General features: G+C 46.7%; 1 protein-coding gene and 1 pseudogene across 1 annotated transcript; one reads left to right on the top strand and one right to left on the bottom strand.

Moving 5' to 3' along the window:
- Positions 1 to 5,143, top strand: part of LOC123822915 — a 23,302-nt pseudogene extending 18,159 nt beyond the window's left edge.
- LOC123822914 (very-long-chain 3-oxoacyl-CoA reductase-B-like) lies at positions 5,140 to 14,226 on the bottom strand. The gene is given in 12 exon segments (XM_045845088.1): positions 5,140 to 5,148; positions 5,205 to 5,354; positions 5,740 to 5,828; positions 6,175 to 6,257; positions 6,463 to 6,497; positions 6,728 to 6,772; positions 11,337 to 11,404; positions 11,557 to 11,667; positions 11,900 to 11,975; positions 13,704 to 13,750; positions 14,066 to 14,105; positions 14,107 to 14,226. Coding segments are annotated over 12 exon segments (873 nt in total).

Here is a 14,226-nt window from a genome sequence, read left to right as displayed (position 1 = left end):
TGAGAGGCAACCACAAATTGAAGTTTCTCTCCCTCTCTTTCTCTCTCCCTTCCTCTCTCTCTAAAAATAAATAAATAAATGTTTTTTAAAATTATGACTTCAACATTAATTTTTATTGTTTCCATTAAACTTTATTTAACGATGAAAAAAATATATAGTATATGTCAGTGATAGAGTTCCTCAGTTCCATCACTGCTTTGCTATTATTAGGACACTTTTCTTCTTAGGAATTACCTGCTAAAGAGTTTAGGGGTCAAGGATCATGATGTCCCGACTTACTTCCAATGGTCCGTTTATCACCATCATCATCACATAAACACAGAAAGAGATAAAAACAAATTAAGCAAATATGACTGGGCAGAGAATCTGGGTGATGAGTATATAGATATTAGTCTTGTAACGGTGATGGGTTTAAAAATCTTCAAAAGAGGAAATTAAAAACTGCCCCACCCTGTTCCAGACAGAGGGGCTTCCTGTCTGTTCTGGGAGGATATCAAACTTGACCCCGAGGTGAGGTCTTCTCAGCCCTGATTGCTCCAACTATGAAGCTGGGTCTTCACGGGTATACGAGGATTCCTGGAAGTGGCATTGCTAATGCTGTTTCGTTAGTTTGCTATTGTCAAATTCCTTCCTATGGAGGCTGCACCCCTTTGCATACACAGCGGGGATGCATGAGTGTGTTTTCCAGCTTAAGCATTTGTGCCAATTTTATCGGTGAGAACTGCTACTTCAGAGTCATTTTAATTAGCATTATTCTTATTAGGGGTGGAGCTGAGCTTCTTTTCATAGAGTTAAGGACTGTTCGTATTTGTTTCTCTGTTCATTTGTCTTTTTTTTTTAAAGTTTTTATTTGTTTATTTATAGAGAAAGGGTAAAGGAGGGAGAGGAACATCTATGCGCAAGAGAAATGTCAATTGGTTGCCTCTCCCACTCCCCCAACTGGGGACCTGGCGCCAATGCAGGCACGCACCCTGATCTGGAATAGAACCAGAGACCCCTCCATTCCAAGGTGGGTGCTCGATCCACTGAGCCACAGCAGCCAAGGCATCATTTCTTTTGTACATTTTAAAACAGTGGACATTTGGCTCTGGCTGTTGTGCTTCAGTGGATTGACCACTGACCTATGAACCAAAGGATTGCAGGTTGGATTCCCAGTCAGGACACATGCCCGGGTTGCGGGCTAGGTCCCTGGTAGGGGGCACAGGAGAGGCAGCCACACATTGGTCTTTCTCTCCCTCTTTCTCCTTCCCTTCCCCTTTCTCTAAAAATAAATAAAATCTTTAAAAAAATAAAATATTGGGCATTTGGTGTTTTTCTTTTATATATATTTTTAAAGATTTTACTTATTTATTTTTAGAGAAAGGGGAAGGGAAGGAGAAAGAGGGAGAGAAACACCAATGTGTGGCTGCCTCTTGCATGCCCCACACCGGGGACCTGGCCTGCAACCCGGGCATGTGTCCTGACTGGGAATCGAACTAGCGACTCTATGCTTTGCTGTCAGGCACTCAATCCAGTAAGCTGCACCAGTCAGGGCTGTTTTTGTTATATATTAAGGAAGTAAACATTTTGTGTGTGACGTAAGTTGTAAATATTTCCTCTGAGATTGTCACACTTCTCTTTGCTTATGGAACAATCTTTTCTTGAATAATTTCTAAATCTGTTTAAGTAGTTTTATTTATAAATTTTATTTCATGGCTCCATGATTTTTCCCAACTTTTTTATCATAAAAAATTTCAATCATACAGAAAAGTTAAAAGAAGCCTACAATGAAAACCCATGTGCCTACCACTTCTATGTTATTACCAATATTTTAACATGCTTGTCTTATCATATTTCTATCCACTCTACCCATCACTCTATCTACTAATTCATCTAATGCATTTTCGATGCATTTCAGAGTAAATTGCAGACATCGGTACATCTTCCTTAAATAATTCCCACATATCACTAGCTAGAATTCAATGATTCTTTCTGTTGTTGCTTTTAACTTTCTGTATAAATTAGAAAGATTCTGTACCAGCCAAGATGGAGGTGTAGTCAGACACACTGTGCTTCTTCGCAAAACCAAGAGGACAACAACAAATATAAAATTAAAAACCAACCAGAACTGCCAGAAAATTGAACTATATGGAAGTCTGACAACCAAGGAGTTAAAGAAGAAACATTCATCAAGACCAGTAGGAGGGGTGGAGACAGGCAGCTGGGTGGAGAGGACTCTCAGCAAGGCAGTGGCTGGTGGACCAGGATAAACTGGAGAGGAACCAGTGAGACAGAACACTGGGTTCTAGCGCAGGAAAATACAGCCTTAACACCTCTGACTGAAAAAATCTGTGGGGGTTGCAGGGCGGGAGAAACTCCCAGTCTCATAGGAGAATTCAATGGAGATACCCATGGGGTCCTAGAACATGCACATAAGCCCACCCACCTGGGAATCAGCACCAGAAGGGCCCAATTTGCCTGTGGGAAGTGACTGAAATCTGGCAGAGAGTGGAGCAAGCAGCACTGTTCCCTCTCAGACCCCTCCCCCACATACGGCATTACAACACTTGCAGAGACAAAAAAAAAAAAAAAAAGGCTCAAATGAAAGAACAGATCAAAGCTCCAGAAAAAATACAAATAAGTAATGAGGAGATAGCCAACATATCAGATGCACAGTTGAAAGCACTGGTAATCAGGATGGTCACAGAATGGTTGAGCATGGTTGCAAAATAGAGGAAAAAATGAAGGCTATGAAAAGTGAAATACAGGAAAATATACAGGGAACCAACAGTGATGGGAAGGAAACTGGGTCTCAAATCAATGGTTTGGAGCAGAAGGAAGAAAGAAACATTCAACCAGAACAGAATGAAGAAACAAGAATTCAAAAAAAAAAAAAATGAGGAGAGGCTTAGGAACCTCCAGGACAATTTTAAACGTTCCAACATCTGAATCATAGGGGTGCCAGAAGGAGAAGAGGAAGAGCAAGAAATTAAAAACTTATTTGAACAAATAATGAAAGAGAACTTCCCAATCTAGCAAAGGAAACAGACTTCCAGGAAGTCCAGGAATCTCAGAGAGTCCCAAAGAAGTTGGACTCAAGAAAGCACACACCAAGGTACATCATCATTACATTACCCAAGATTAAAGATAAGGAGAGAATCTTAAAAGCGGCAAGACAAAAGGAGACAGTTACCTACAAAGGAGTTCCTATAAGACTGTCAGCTGATTTCTCAAAAGAAACCTTACAGGAAAGAAGGGGCTGGAAAGAAGTATTCAAAGTCATGAAAGGCAAGGTCCTACATCCAAGATTACTCTATCCAGCAAAGCTTTCATTTAGAATAGAAGGACAGATAAAGTGCTTCCCAGATAAGGTCAAGTTAAAGGAGTTCATAATCTCCAAGCCTTATTATATGAAATTTTAAAAGGACTTATCTAAGAAAAAGAAGATAAAAAAATATGAACAGTAAAATGACAACAAACACAACTATCAACAACTGAACCTAAAAAGAAAACAAACAAACAAGCAAATGAAAAACTAAGCAAACAACTAGAACAGGAACAGAGTCATGAAACAGAGATCATGTGGAGGGTTGTCAGTGGGGAAGAGGAGTGGAGAAAGGGGGGAAAAGGTACCGGGAATGAGTAGCATAAATGGTAGGTACAAAATAGACAGGAGGAGGTTAAGAATAGTATAGGAAATGGAGAAGCCAAAGAACTTACATGTACAACCCATGGACATGAACTAAGGGCAGGGGGAATGTGGGTGGGAGGGGGTGTGCAGAGTGGAGAGGGATAAAGGGGGAAAATGGGACAACTATAATAGCATAGTCAATAAAATGTGTTTAAAAAAGAAAGACTCTCTCCTAAAATGGAAAGGAATTTATTCATGTATTCTTCTACTTATGTTTCCATTATTACATGGGATTTCTGGTTCATTTATGCATGTACATGGTGTGAGGGATGGATTCGATGTACACACTCACACACACACACTCACTTGGGGGAGTCTCTATTTTTAAAATTATTTTATAGAGATATAATTCACATACCATAAATTTCATCCTTTAAATGTGTACAATTTAGTGGTTTTTAGTGCATTCACGAAGTTTTACAATAATCACCACTACATTTATTTGTATGTATACATATATGTATATATCAGCGACTTTCAACCAGTGTGCCACAATAATTTTTAAGATACGCAATACCAAGCCCTGGCTGGTGTGGCTCAATGGATTGAGTGCTGGCCTGCAGACAAAAAGGTTGCTGGTTCAATTCCTGGTCAGAGCACATGTCTGAGTTGTGGGCCAGGTCCCCAATGGGGATGGGGAGGCCACAAGAGGCAACTGATCAATGTATCTCTTGGGCATTGATATTTCTCTCCCTCTCTTCCTCCCTCCCTTCCCTTCTCTAAAAATAAATAGCCTTTTTAAAAAGTATGCTATACCTGACTCTTTAGTCAGGGGCACTGAGCTCATTTCCTTCAGATTGTCAAATACAAAAATGACAACAGCCAACACACATCAATAACTGGTGTGAATGAATCAAAATTATACCTGTTTTTTGGTCAGATCGGCAAAAAGTATATTTTTTGGTGTGCTGCAGAATTTTAGTAATTAGTTTATGTGTGCTATAATACGAAAAAGGGTGAAAATTGCTGGTATATATACACTTACATATATATTTATATCTTGCCCCCCACCTCCAAATAGCTATCTAGTTGTCTCAGTACCACATAGTAAAAAGGCCATCTTTCTGTCAGGGGTCTAAGATGCCACGGTTGTCACCAAATATCCAGGTGTTCAGGTGTCCATTCTCTCCCATGGACCTGCTTGTCATCTCTTCACACGTGTGGGATAGCCGTGCTAACATCTACAGCCCTGGCCCAGGATTGTGGGAGGTGGGCCAGCAAGTGGCCACACCTCTTCAAGGCCTTTTACTAATTAGAGGGCTTCATCAACAGATATGAAAGCTTGACTCCCCAGCGACTGAGAGAAAACCAATTGGGCTGGAAGAGAGCCAGCAGGAAACTCTGGGAAGAAGAGGGACCAGGAATCAGGATACACCCCACCCGTGGGTGCCCCCCATCTCTTCCCCTGTCTCCCCAGCCCAAGGTGGAGGCCCTCCCTCTCTGGACATCTCCTCACTTCAGAGGGAGGACTAGCGGACCTAGGCCAGGGAGTGTCCCATCCAGCTCTATGCCCATAGTGGCCCCATGGAGGCACCTGCACAGCGTGACTGAGGCACCCAGAAGTTTGGGAGGTGAGGCCAAGGGTGTCCAACGCCTGGCGAGCGTAGTCTTCAGAATTCATTACAGCCATCCGATATTTCGTGTCATAGGTCATATTTGATTCGACCAGGCAGGGGTTCACTGTCTGCAGGTAGGAAGGAGGTACAGGGAAAAACCCCTCTCACTCTAGCCTAAATTCCCAGGCTGTCATTGAGAATCCCAGAGTTCCACCCACTTGCTGCTCCGGGACTCAGGTCTCAGAGAGTCCGCCCCTTTGGGCCCCGCCCAGACCCGCGCCGACCGCGCCCCATTGAGGCCCCGCCTGGCAGAGGCCACGCCCCCTGCAACTACGAGTAGCTCGGGAGGTTGCTCCTCGGGGTGTTTCGGAGACCCTGCCTTCTCCGCCCTTCCCTGCCCGAACCCCGCAGCCTCCGCGGTCTCTAAGCCCCCACCCCCGCCGCCAGAGCCCCCGCCTTCAGAACTGCCACTCAGGGTACGTCCTTGTGAGCCCCGCCCCCGCGGTCAGGCACCTGAGCGAGGACTCCCTCAGCGAAATATTCTGCGCCCACTGCCTGGGAGAAGCTCCGCACAAAGGCCTGCGGAGGAGGGAGAGCGAGGTCTCAGGCTCGCGGAACCCCCCCCACGCCCAACCCCCCCTCGGCCCCGTGCGTGCTCCTCGAGCTCGTCCCGCCCCAGCGCGGTCCCAGCTCCCAGCTCCGCCCCTGGTCCTCACCTGGATCCCTATTCCCATCCCCCACTCCGGGTTGCACCCGGCCCTCGCTGCGCTCCTTCCCCATTGTTCTCCCGCCCCCTCGCCTCCGTTTCTCTTAATAACAACAACAACAACAACAAAAACTGGACTGTGCCCTAGAAGTCACACGCGCGTGTGCGTGTGTTCAGGGCTGTGGCAAGAATCTCTCAGGTCGGCAGGATGGCCCTCGCCCGGGTCTGTGGGGTCTGGGTACCTTAAGAAGTTGAGTACGCTGAGAAGAGCGGATTGGGTTTCTTGCCAAGAATTGAAGAGACATTGATGATGATGCCTTTGCTCCTGGAGGAGGAAGCGGAGCTGAAAGGTGGGGAAGAGGGGGTCCAGATGATTCCTGCACCTCCACCCCCGAGCCACGCCCTAATCTGAGAATTGTAGCAGGGAAAGGGAAGTGTCGGAAACGTGGGTGGGACCGCTGGGGAAGGGGAAAAGCCTGGAGGTTGGATGGGGCGGATCCAGAGTGGAAGAGGAAAAGTCGGCCTCTTACCTGGAGACCATCTGGGGCAGGACGATTGCGGTCATCTGCAGGGCAGAGTGGAAGTGCCTCATTCTTCCCTTTCTAATACTTTCATCTGCATCCCCCTCCTCCTCAAGTCCACTCCCATCCCCCTATCTTTTTTTGGGGGGAATATTCCCCGGGCACCTTCTCCACGGAGGAGGGAGGGCTGGTCCGGGGAGGATGATTCTGGGGGTCACCTGGAGTGGTCAGAGCTATGCTGACTTTGCACTTAGCTCCTCCAGCGGGGTCTCACCTGGGCCACGGACATGATGTTGCAGTTTATAAGATCTGAGAGTCTCTGGGAAAACAAACGAACAAAAAAAACCCCCCAAAAATCCCCAGAACCATCAGTCCTTCCCTTCACCAACCCTCCTCAATGCCCACCTTTTCTTATTTCCTAGCTTACTTTTCCTTTAAGATGGAACACATACATATTTTTTAAAGTAGCATCTACTAGGATTTAACAGGCACATGCCCTTTGACCCATGAACTCCACTTCTGGACATTTATTTCTTTCTAAGACACTCACACATATGGGAAATGAATCGTGTCCAAAGATATTGGTGGCAACATTGTCATCACAGATAATAGGAAACATCCCGAACTTCATCCCTGGCTGGATGATTAAGTAAATACTGTGGAGCCCCAAGGATGTGTCACTGTGTGACAGGCGGCAGGAATGGGTCAGCTGTTGCTTCTCATTTGAATAATCCCCAAGAGTCATGGCTGCATATACAGGGCACAGAGCAGAACAGTAGGCTGCCTGACATCTGGATAAAAATGATGCATGCATGCTTCCACAGGCATAGAAAAAAATACCTACCACACTTTTAATTGGGGAGTCACTTTGGGGGAATGGTTTGGAGGGAGAAGACAGATTTTCACCCTCATTTCATAAACTTCTCCCTCTGAATTTTTTGACTCATACACTTTTTAAAAATATGCTTTTTATTTATTTTTAGAGAGAGGGGAAGGGAGGGAGAAAGAGGAGACAAACATAGATGTGAGAGAGAAACATCAGTTGGTTACCTGCTGTAAGCTCCCCAACCAGGGGGGCACCAGGCATGTGCCCTGACCAGGGATCGAACCGGCGACTGGGAGGATGCCCAACCAACTGAACCACACCAGTCAGGGCTTGCCCCCCAAGCTTTCTATAGAAGTACACCATGCACACACCAAAGTGCACAGATTTTTAGTGTAAAAAATAAATACAAATCTTTCATCTCTACCCCTATGAAGAAAGAGAGTATTGAGTGTCCCAGATTCTCCCCCCTGGCAGCCATGACCCCGGCCTCCTCCCTGGTTAACCACCACCTTGACCTCTAAAATGCTCTAGAATACTTTCGTCCAGTTCTGAACTTCCTGGGAGTGGAATCACACACGGCACACTTCCACCCCTGGCTTTCTCTGCTAAACATTCTGTTTATAAGATTCATCCACGTTGTGCGAGAGCGGAGGTTTATTTACGTGCCTTGCTATAACTTTATATTGTGTGAACACGGCATGCGTTGTTCATCAAATCAACAGTTGGTTGTGTCAAGTTTGGGGCTGTCAAAATTCGCCTAGAAACATCCCTGAATGTGTCTTTGGCATGCATGTGCACACGTGTACAACCAGGAGTGAAGTGGAGGGATGGTAGACTGCGCTTATTTCCCATCTTAAGAGGTACCGCCAGTTTCCCCCAAACTATCCAAACTTATATGCCCACCAGCAAAGCTTAAGAATTCTAGTTGTTCCGCATCCCGACAACACTTGGTATTGCTGACTGTTAGCGTTAGCCATGTTTTTTTTAAGATTTTATTTATTTATTTTTAGAGAGGGAAGGGAGGGAGAAAGAGAGAGAGAGAGAGAAATATCAATGTGGGGTTGCTGGGGGCCGTGGCCTGCCACCCAGGTATGTAGCCTGACTGGGAATCAAACCTGTGACACTAGCGTTAGCCATTTTAGTGGCTGTGTCATTGTGTCTCTGGTTTGAATCTGCAACTGCCTAATAAGAATGATGTTGAATAAGTTTTCACAGGTCATTTGGATTTCCTCTTTTGTACAATGCCTATCAAATGTGGCTCCCATTTTCACTGGGTTGTTTGCATTTTTTTTATTTTAAAAAGATTTTGTTTATTTGTTTTTAGAAAGGAGAAGGGAGAGGGAGAGAAACATCAATGTGCGGTTGTCTCTTGGGCGCCCCCTACTGGGTGGCCTGGCCAGCAACCCAGGCCTGTGTGTGTATATACACACACAGGCATGCGAGCGCACGCACACACACACACACACACACACACACACATGTTTGATGACGTCCCACAGGTCCCTCGGGCTCTGCTCATTTTTCTTATTTTTCTTTTTTGCTTTTCTGCCTAGATACTTTCAATTGTCTTATCTTCAGGAATGCTGGTCTTCTTTTTTCCCACATGCTTGAATGTGCCGTGGGAACCACAACGCCCCCTCCAGCCCAGTGAATTTTTCATTGAAATTATTGAACTTTTCAGCTACACAATTTTTTTGTTCCTTTTAATAATTGCTCTCTCTTTATTGATATTCACATTTTGTTCATACATCATTTTCCTGATTTCCATTCGTTTTTTCTTTTTTTGCCCATGGTTTCCTTTAGCTCATGGGGCATATTTAAGACAGCTGACTTACTGTCTTTGACTAGCCAACGTCTGGGCTTCCTCGGGAATGGTTTCTGTGAAACTATTTCTTTGCTACACATGGGCCATGCTTTCCTGTTTCTTTGTAGGGCTTTAATTTTTTTGGTTGATGACTGGAGATTCTGAGTATTATTTATAATGTGTTAACTCTTGAGATCTGACTTTCCCATCATCCACCGGGGGTTGCTGATTTTTGCTTGCTGCGGCTGCAGCCATCTGTGTTTGACTTTTCCAAACTCTTTTTGCAATGCGTGTGCTTCTCTGTGTGGTCCCTGAAGCTCCTGTTCCATTGTCTCTGTGGTCACCCAGTGACCCAAAACTAGTAAGGAGATTAAGTCAATAATCAAAAACTTACCCGGAAAGAAACTCCCTGAGCAGATGGCTTCACTGTTAATTTTACCAAACATTTAAAGAGCTCATGCCAATCCTTCTCAAACTCTTTAAAAAAAATAAAGAAAGAAGACAGGACACTTCCTAACATTCTCTGAAGCTGACAGCGCCCTGATGCCAAAGCCAGACAAAGACACTACAAGAAAAGAAATCTGTAGACAAATCTCCCTTTTGAACATTGATGCAAAAATCTTCAACAAAATACTTGCAAACTGAATTCAGCAGCATATTAAGAGCATTTTACACCATGATCAAGTAGGATATATTCCTGGAAGGCAGGGATGGTTCGACATATGGAAATTGATTAATGAAGGCCTCGCTGGATGGCTCAGTTGGTTGGAGTGTCATCCCAATACACCGAAAGGTTGTGGGTTCAATTTCCAGTCAGAGCACAAACCTAGGTTGTAGGTTTGATCCCCAGTTGGGGCGCCTACAGGAGGCAACCAATTGATGTTTCTCTTTCTGCTCTCTCTCTCTCTCTCTCTCTCTCTCTCCCCCTTCCTCTCTCTCAAATCAATAACCATACCCTTGTGTGAGGATTTAAAAAAAAGAAATTAATGAACATAATATAGCAGATTAACAAAATAAAGGAAAAAGCCATATGATTATCTCAATTGGTATGGGAAAAGCATCTGACAAAATTCCACACCCTTTCATGATTACAACACTCAATAAACTAGGAATAGTAGGAAATTACTTCGACATGATAAACATATGAATAATAAACATGAAAAGCTCACAACATGCTTCATAGTGAAATACTGAAAGCTTTCTCCATTTCTATTCAACATAGTATTAGAAGTCCTAGCCAGAGCAATTACGCAAGAAAAACAAATCAAAGGCATCCGAATTGCAAAAGAAGAAGTATAATTATCTCTAGTCACAGACAATATAATCTTATGTGTAGAAAACCTTCAAGATTCTCCCTGGCTGTTGTGGCTCAGGGGACTGAGTGCCCGCCTGCAAACCAAAGCATCACCAATTTGATTCCCTGTCAGGGCACAGGCCTGGGTTGTCTGCTAGGTTCCCAGTAGGGGGTGCAGGAGAGGCAACCACACATTGATGTTTCTCCCACATTTTCCCTCTCTAAAAATAAATAAATAAATAAACAAATAAATAAATAATCTTTTTACAAAAGATTTTATTTACTGATTTTTAGAGAGAGGGAAAGGGAGAGAGAAAGAGAGGGAGAGAAACACCAATGTGTGGCTGCCTCTAGCGCACCCCCCACCCGGGACCACGCCACTGCCCAGGCATGTGCCCTGACTGGGAGTCGAACCAGCAACCCCCTGGTTCGCAGGCTAGTGCTCAGTCCACTGAGCCACACCATCCAGAGACTTACATAATTATATTTAATTTAACAAAGGAGGTAGGCATCTGAAACTGAGATACAAGAGATCATGTGACTCCCATCAGAAGAAGTATGGGGATATACCTACAGGTGATTCAGAAAAAAGAAGCTATGGATTCAAGAATGATCCAAAACAAAAATCTAGAAAACCTCGGACTCTAAAATGACAGGCACCCGTTTTCCCATGTGGGTCATTCCCCTCTGAAGTAAGCACCAGGCACTATAAAAGGGCAGAACCAGAGAACTTGAACAGTTATACTAGTTGGGCAATGCAGAAGGGTGCTCCATCTCAGAGGACCACCTTCACGTCCTAGACATCAGAGATGCTTAGCTTTGAAAACAATTTTCTGAGAGAAGGCAATCGTGTACCTTGTTCCAACAAAGCTAGCTACTGCGTGGGCTTCCCCACAGAGGGCAGTAGTGAAAGCAAGGGGTGCTGGGCTGCCGGCTGGGCTGTACTCGGTTTCACTCACTTTGGCGTCGTTCTCACAGTCGAGCAGTTTACTTGGCTGTTTTGCGTACAGCATGCCCACATTGTTCACTGAGCGAGAGAGAAGTTGTTTATGTCACTCCAACAGTCCCCCAGGGAGACCGGCTGGGGGCAGAGGGAGGGCGACCACAGAGGGTTCTGGGTCAGGGTGAGCATGTGAGCACTTGCAGGCAGGGATCCTCCGAGCAGGCTTGGGGACATACCCAGGACTCCAATCTCCAGGTCCTTCAGTCCTGTCTCAATGGCCTCATAGATCTCCAAGCCACCGGTGAAGTCTGCCTGGATGACTCTAGTGACCCTACCATGAAGTTGCTCTGGGAAGAGGGGCAGTGGGAGCCAGGCCCTCAGCTGGAACCAGTCCCACTCTGCCCCCACCCGACCCCTGTCTGTGCGTTCAGCCCCAGCCTCTGCCCTTTCCTTGTGTCCCCCAGCCCAGAGGCAGCTGAAGCCCCTTGGCTGCCTCCACTCTGACCTCGCCCCCGGACACGCCCCCATCTAGCCCCGCTCCAGTTTCCAACTCTGTCGGCCGTTCCCTTTGGCTGTCACCTATCTCCTTCACCTCATGCTTCAGCTTGCTCAGGTTTCGACCGATGAGAACGATGTTCAGACCTCTTCGGGCGAGCTGTGGGGGGATTCAACCGTTTATTCAGCTACTTCATGAATATGTACTGTGCGTTGACTGCGTGTTGCAGAGTGTTGTAAGCGCTATGGCTGCAGAGTGAACAACAAAGAACCAAAGCCTGCCCTCCAGGAACACGTCTTCTGGGAAAAGAGCATCCCAGGCAGATGGAACAGCATGTACAAAGGCCCTTGCACGAAGGCTGGCAGCGTGGAGGACAGCATGGAGTCCAGCGAGCACTGAGCGAAGGGACCTATTGTTATACAGCAGCTCGGTGAGGTGGGCAAGGGGGCAGATCATGGAGCCTCAAACGCCCCAGTAAAGGCTTTGGCTTTTTTTCTCAGTGATATCAGAATCCAGTCATTCAAGAGTTCGCTTTTTCCTTCGTTCATACATTTGTTCAAAACATATGTGCTGGCACCTGCCTTTTGCTGGACGGTGCTGGGGACACAAGGTGCCCATGACAGACTCAGTCTCACCCCCTCCTCTCCAGCCCCCACTCAGCAGCTGGAGGGCTCTTTTGAAAGCACAAACCTTCCCCTCCCTCTCCTGCTCACTCAGAACCCGCCTGGGCTCCCTGGGGCAAAGATTGGGTATCGGGTATGACTCCAAGCTTTTGGCCTTTTAGCTGAAGTCCCTTCTTGGTTCTTATAAAGGGATTTTTTTTTGTATTCTTTTTCTTTTAGATTTCTTGGGATTCTCTATGTAGGTAATCATACCATCTGTAAATAGAGACTATTTTATTTCTGTTCTTCCAAAATGTCTGGTGACTTCATTATTTTTTTAAAGATTTTATTTATTTATTTTGAGAGAGAGGGGAAGGGAGGAAGAAAGAAGGAAATAGCAATGTGTGGTAGCCTCTCACGCACCCCCTACTGAGGGCCTGGCCCACAACCCAGGCCCGTGTTCTGACCAGTAATCCAACTGGCGACCCTTTGGTTCGCAGGCCAGCACTTAATCCACTGAGCTGCACCAGCCAGGGCACATGTCTGGTGACTTGAAATGGCACTGAGAGCCCTGGCCGGTGCGGCTCAGTGAATTGGGTGTCGGCCTGTGAACCAAAGGGTCGCCAGTTTGATTCCCGGTCAGGGCACATGCCTGGGTTTTGGGCCAGTTCCCCAGTGCGGGGCGGGGGAGAGGGGGGGCACGCAAGATGCAACCACACATTGATGTTCTTCTCCCTCTCTTTCTCCCTCCCTTCCCCTCTCTCTAAAAATAAATAAAATGTTTTTAAAAAATAAATGGCACTGAGATGCTGATGATGCTTATATGTGTGTCTCCACCTGGACATGCCCTCCAGAGTGGCACACCCATCTGCATACTTCTCAACTCAGACCCCTAACCGGAGTCTCAAACCTAAAAGGCCCAGACTAAACAACTCTGTTTCCCACCAACCTGTCCCTCCCTCAGTTCAACCCAAAGATATCACAAGAAAACTACAAACCAATATTCCTCATAAACTTGAACACAAAGATCCCCAGCAAAATAGGTACACCCATAAATATGCTTTGAATGAATGGATCTGGGCGTTGATGGGGAAGTACCAAGAGACCATAGAAGCCCCGTGTAAACATGTGACCCAGACTGGGGAGCAGAGGGAAGGCTCCCTGAAGGAGAGAGGATGTCCGAGGGAACCAGATAAAGTAAGCGAGTCCAACAGGGGTTGCTGACCACATGCAAACCGACGGAAGCCCCCACCACCCACAAGGCAGGCTCCGAGCCCTGGCTCACCTCGTGTGTATAGGCCCTGCTGATACCACTGGTGGCTCCCGTCAACACTAGAGAGGAGAGAAGGAGGAGGAGCAGGAAGGCTACCCCTCACACTCTGCCCCAGCCCCCCCTCAGTCCCCCTCACTGAGACCCCACGCCACACCATCCTTGTCTTCATCCCTCATTTGCCCGGGCTGTGACACTCCCTCCCCTGCCCTGCATGGTTGCGGGGACTCCATGCCTCCTTGGGTCGACCCAGCCTTCGCTTTTGCTTCCAGGAGTCCCCTCTGCCTCTGCTTGGGTTAGGGGCCCTCGCTTGTCGTCTGTCCTCGCTCCTGTGGCCCCCATCCCTACCCGCCGGACACAGAGCTCTTGACTCTCACCTGCCCAGGCTCCGTGCGCCCTGAGCCAAGGGGCACCCCGGACGTACCTGGGGCAGCAGGTACACGTAGACTGTGCAGCCCACCCCCCAAGCCGCCCACAGCAGCAGGCACACGGCTGTCACCGCCCCCAGCACTCTCAGTGGGTCCCACTCCGACTCCAT

This window comes from Phyllostomus hastatus, unplaced genomic scaffold, assembly GCF_019186645.2.
Source record: "Phyllostomus hastatus isolate PE091 unplaced genomic scaffold, TTU_PhHast_1.1 phas_contig_468, whole genome shotgun sequence".
In the NCBI taxonomy this organism is placed as follows: Eukaryota; Metazoa; Chordata; class Mammalia; order Chiroptera; family Phyllostomidae; genus Phyllostomus; species Phyllostomus hastatus.
The sequence above is the reverse complement of the archived record's forward strand: the minus strand, read 5'-3'. Positions and strand labels throughout refer to the sequence as shown.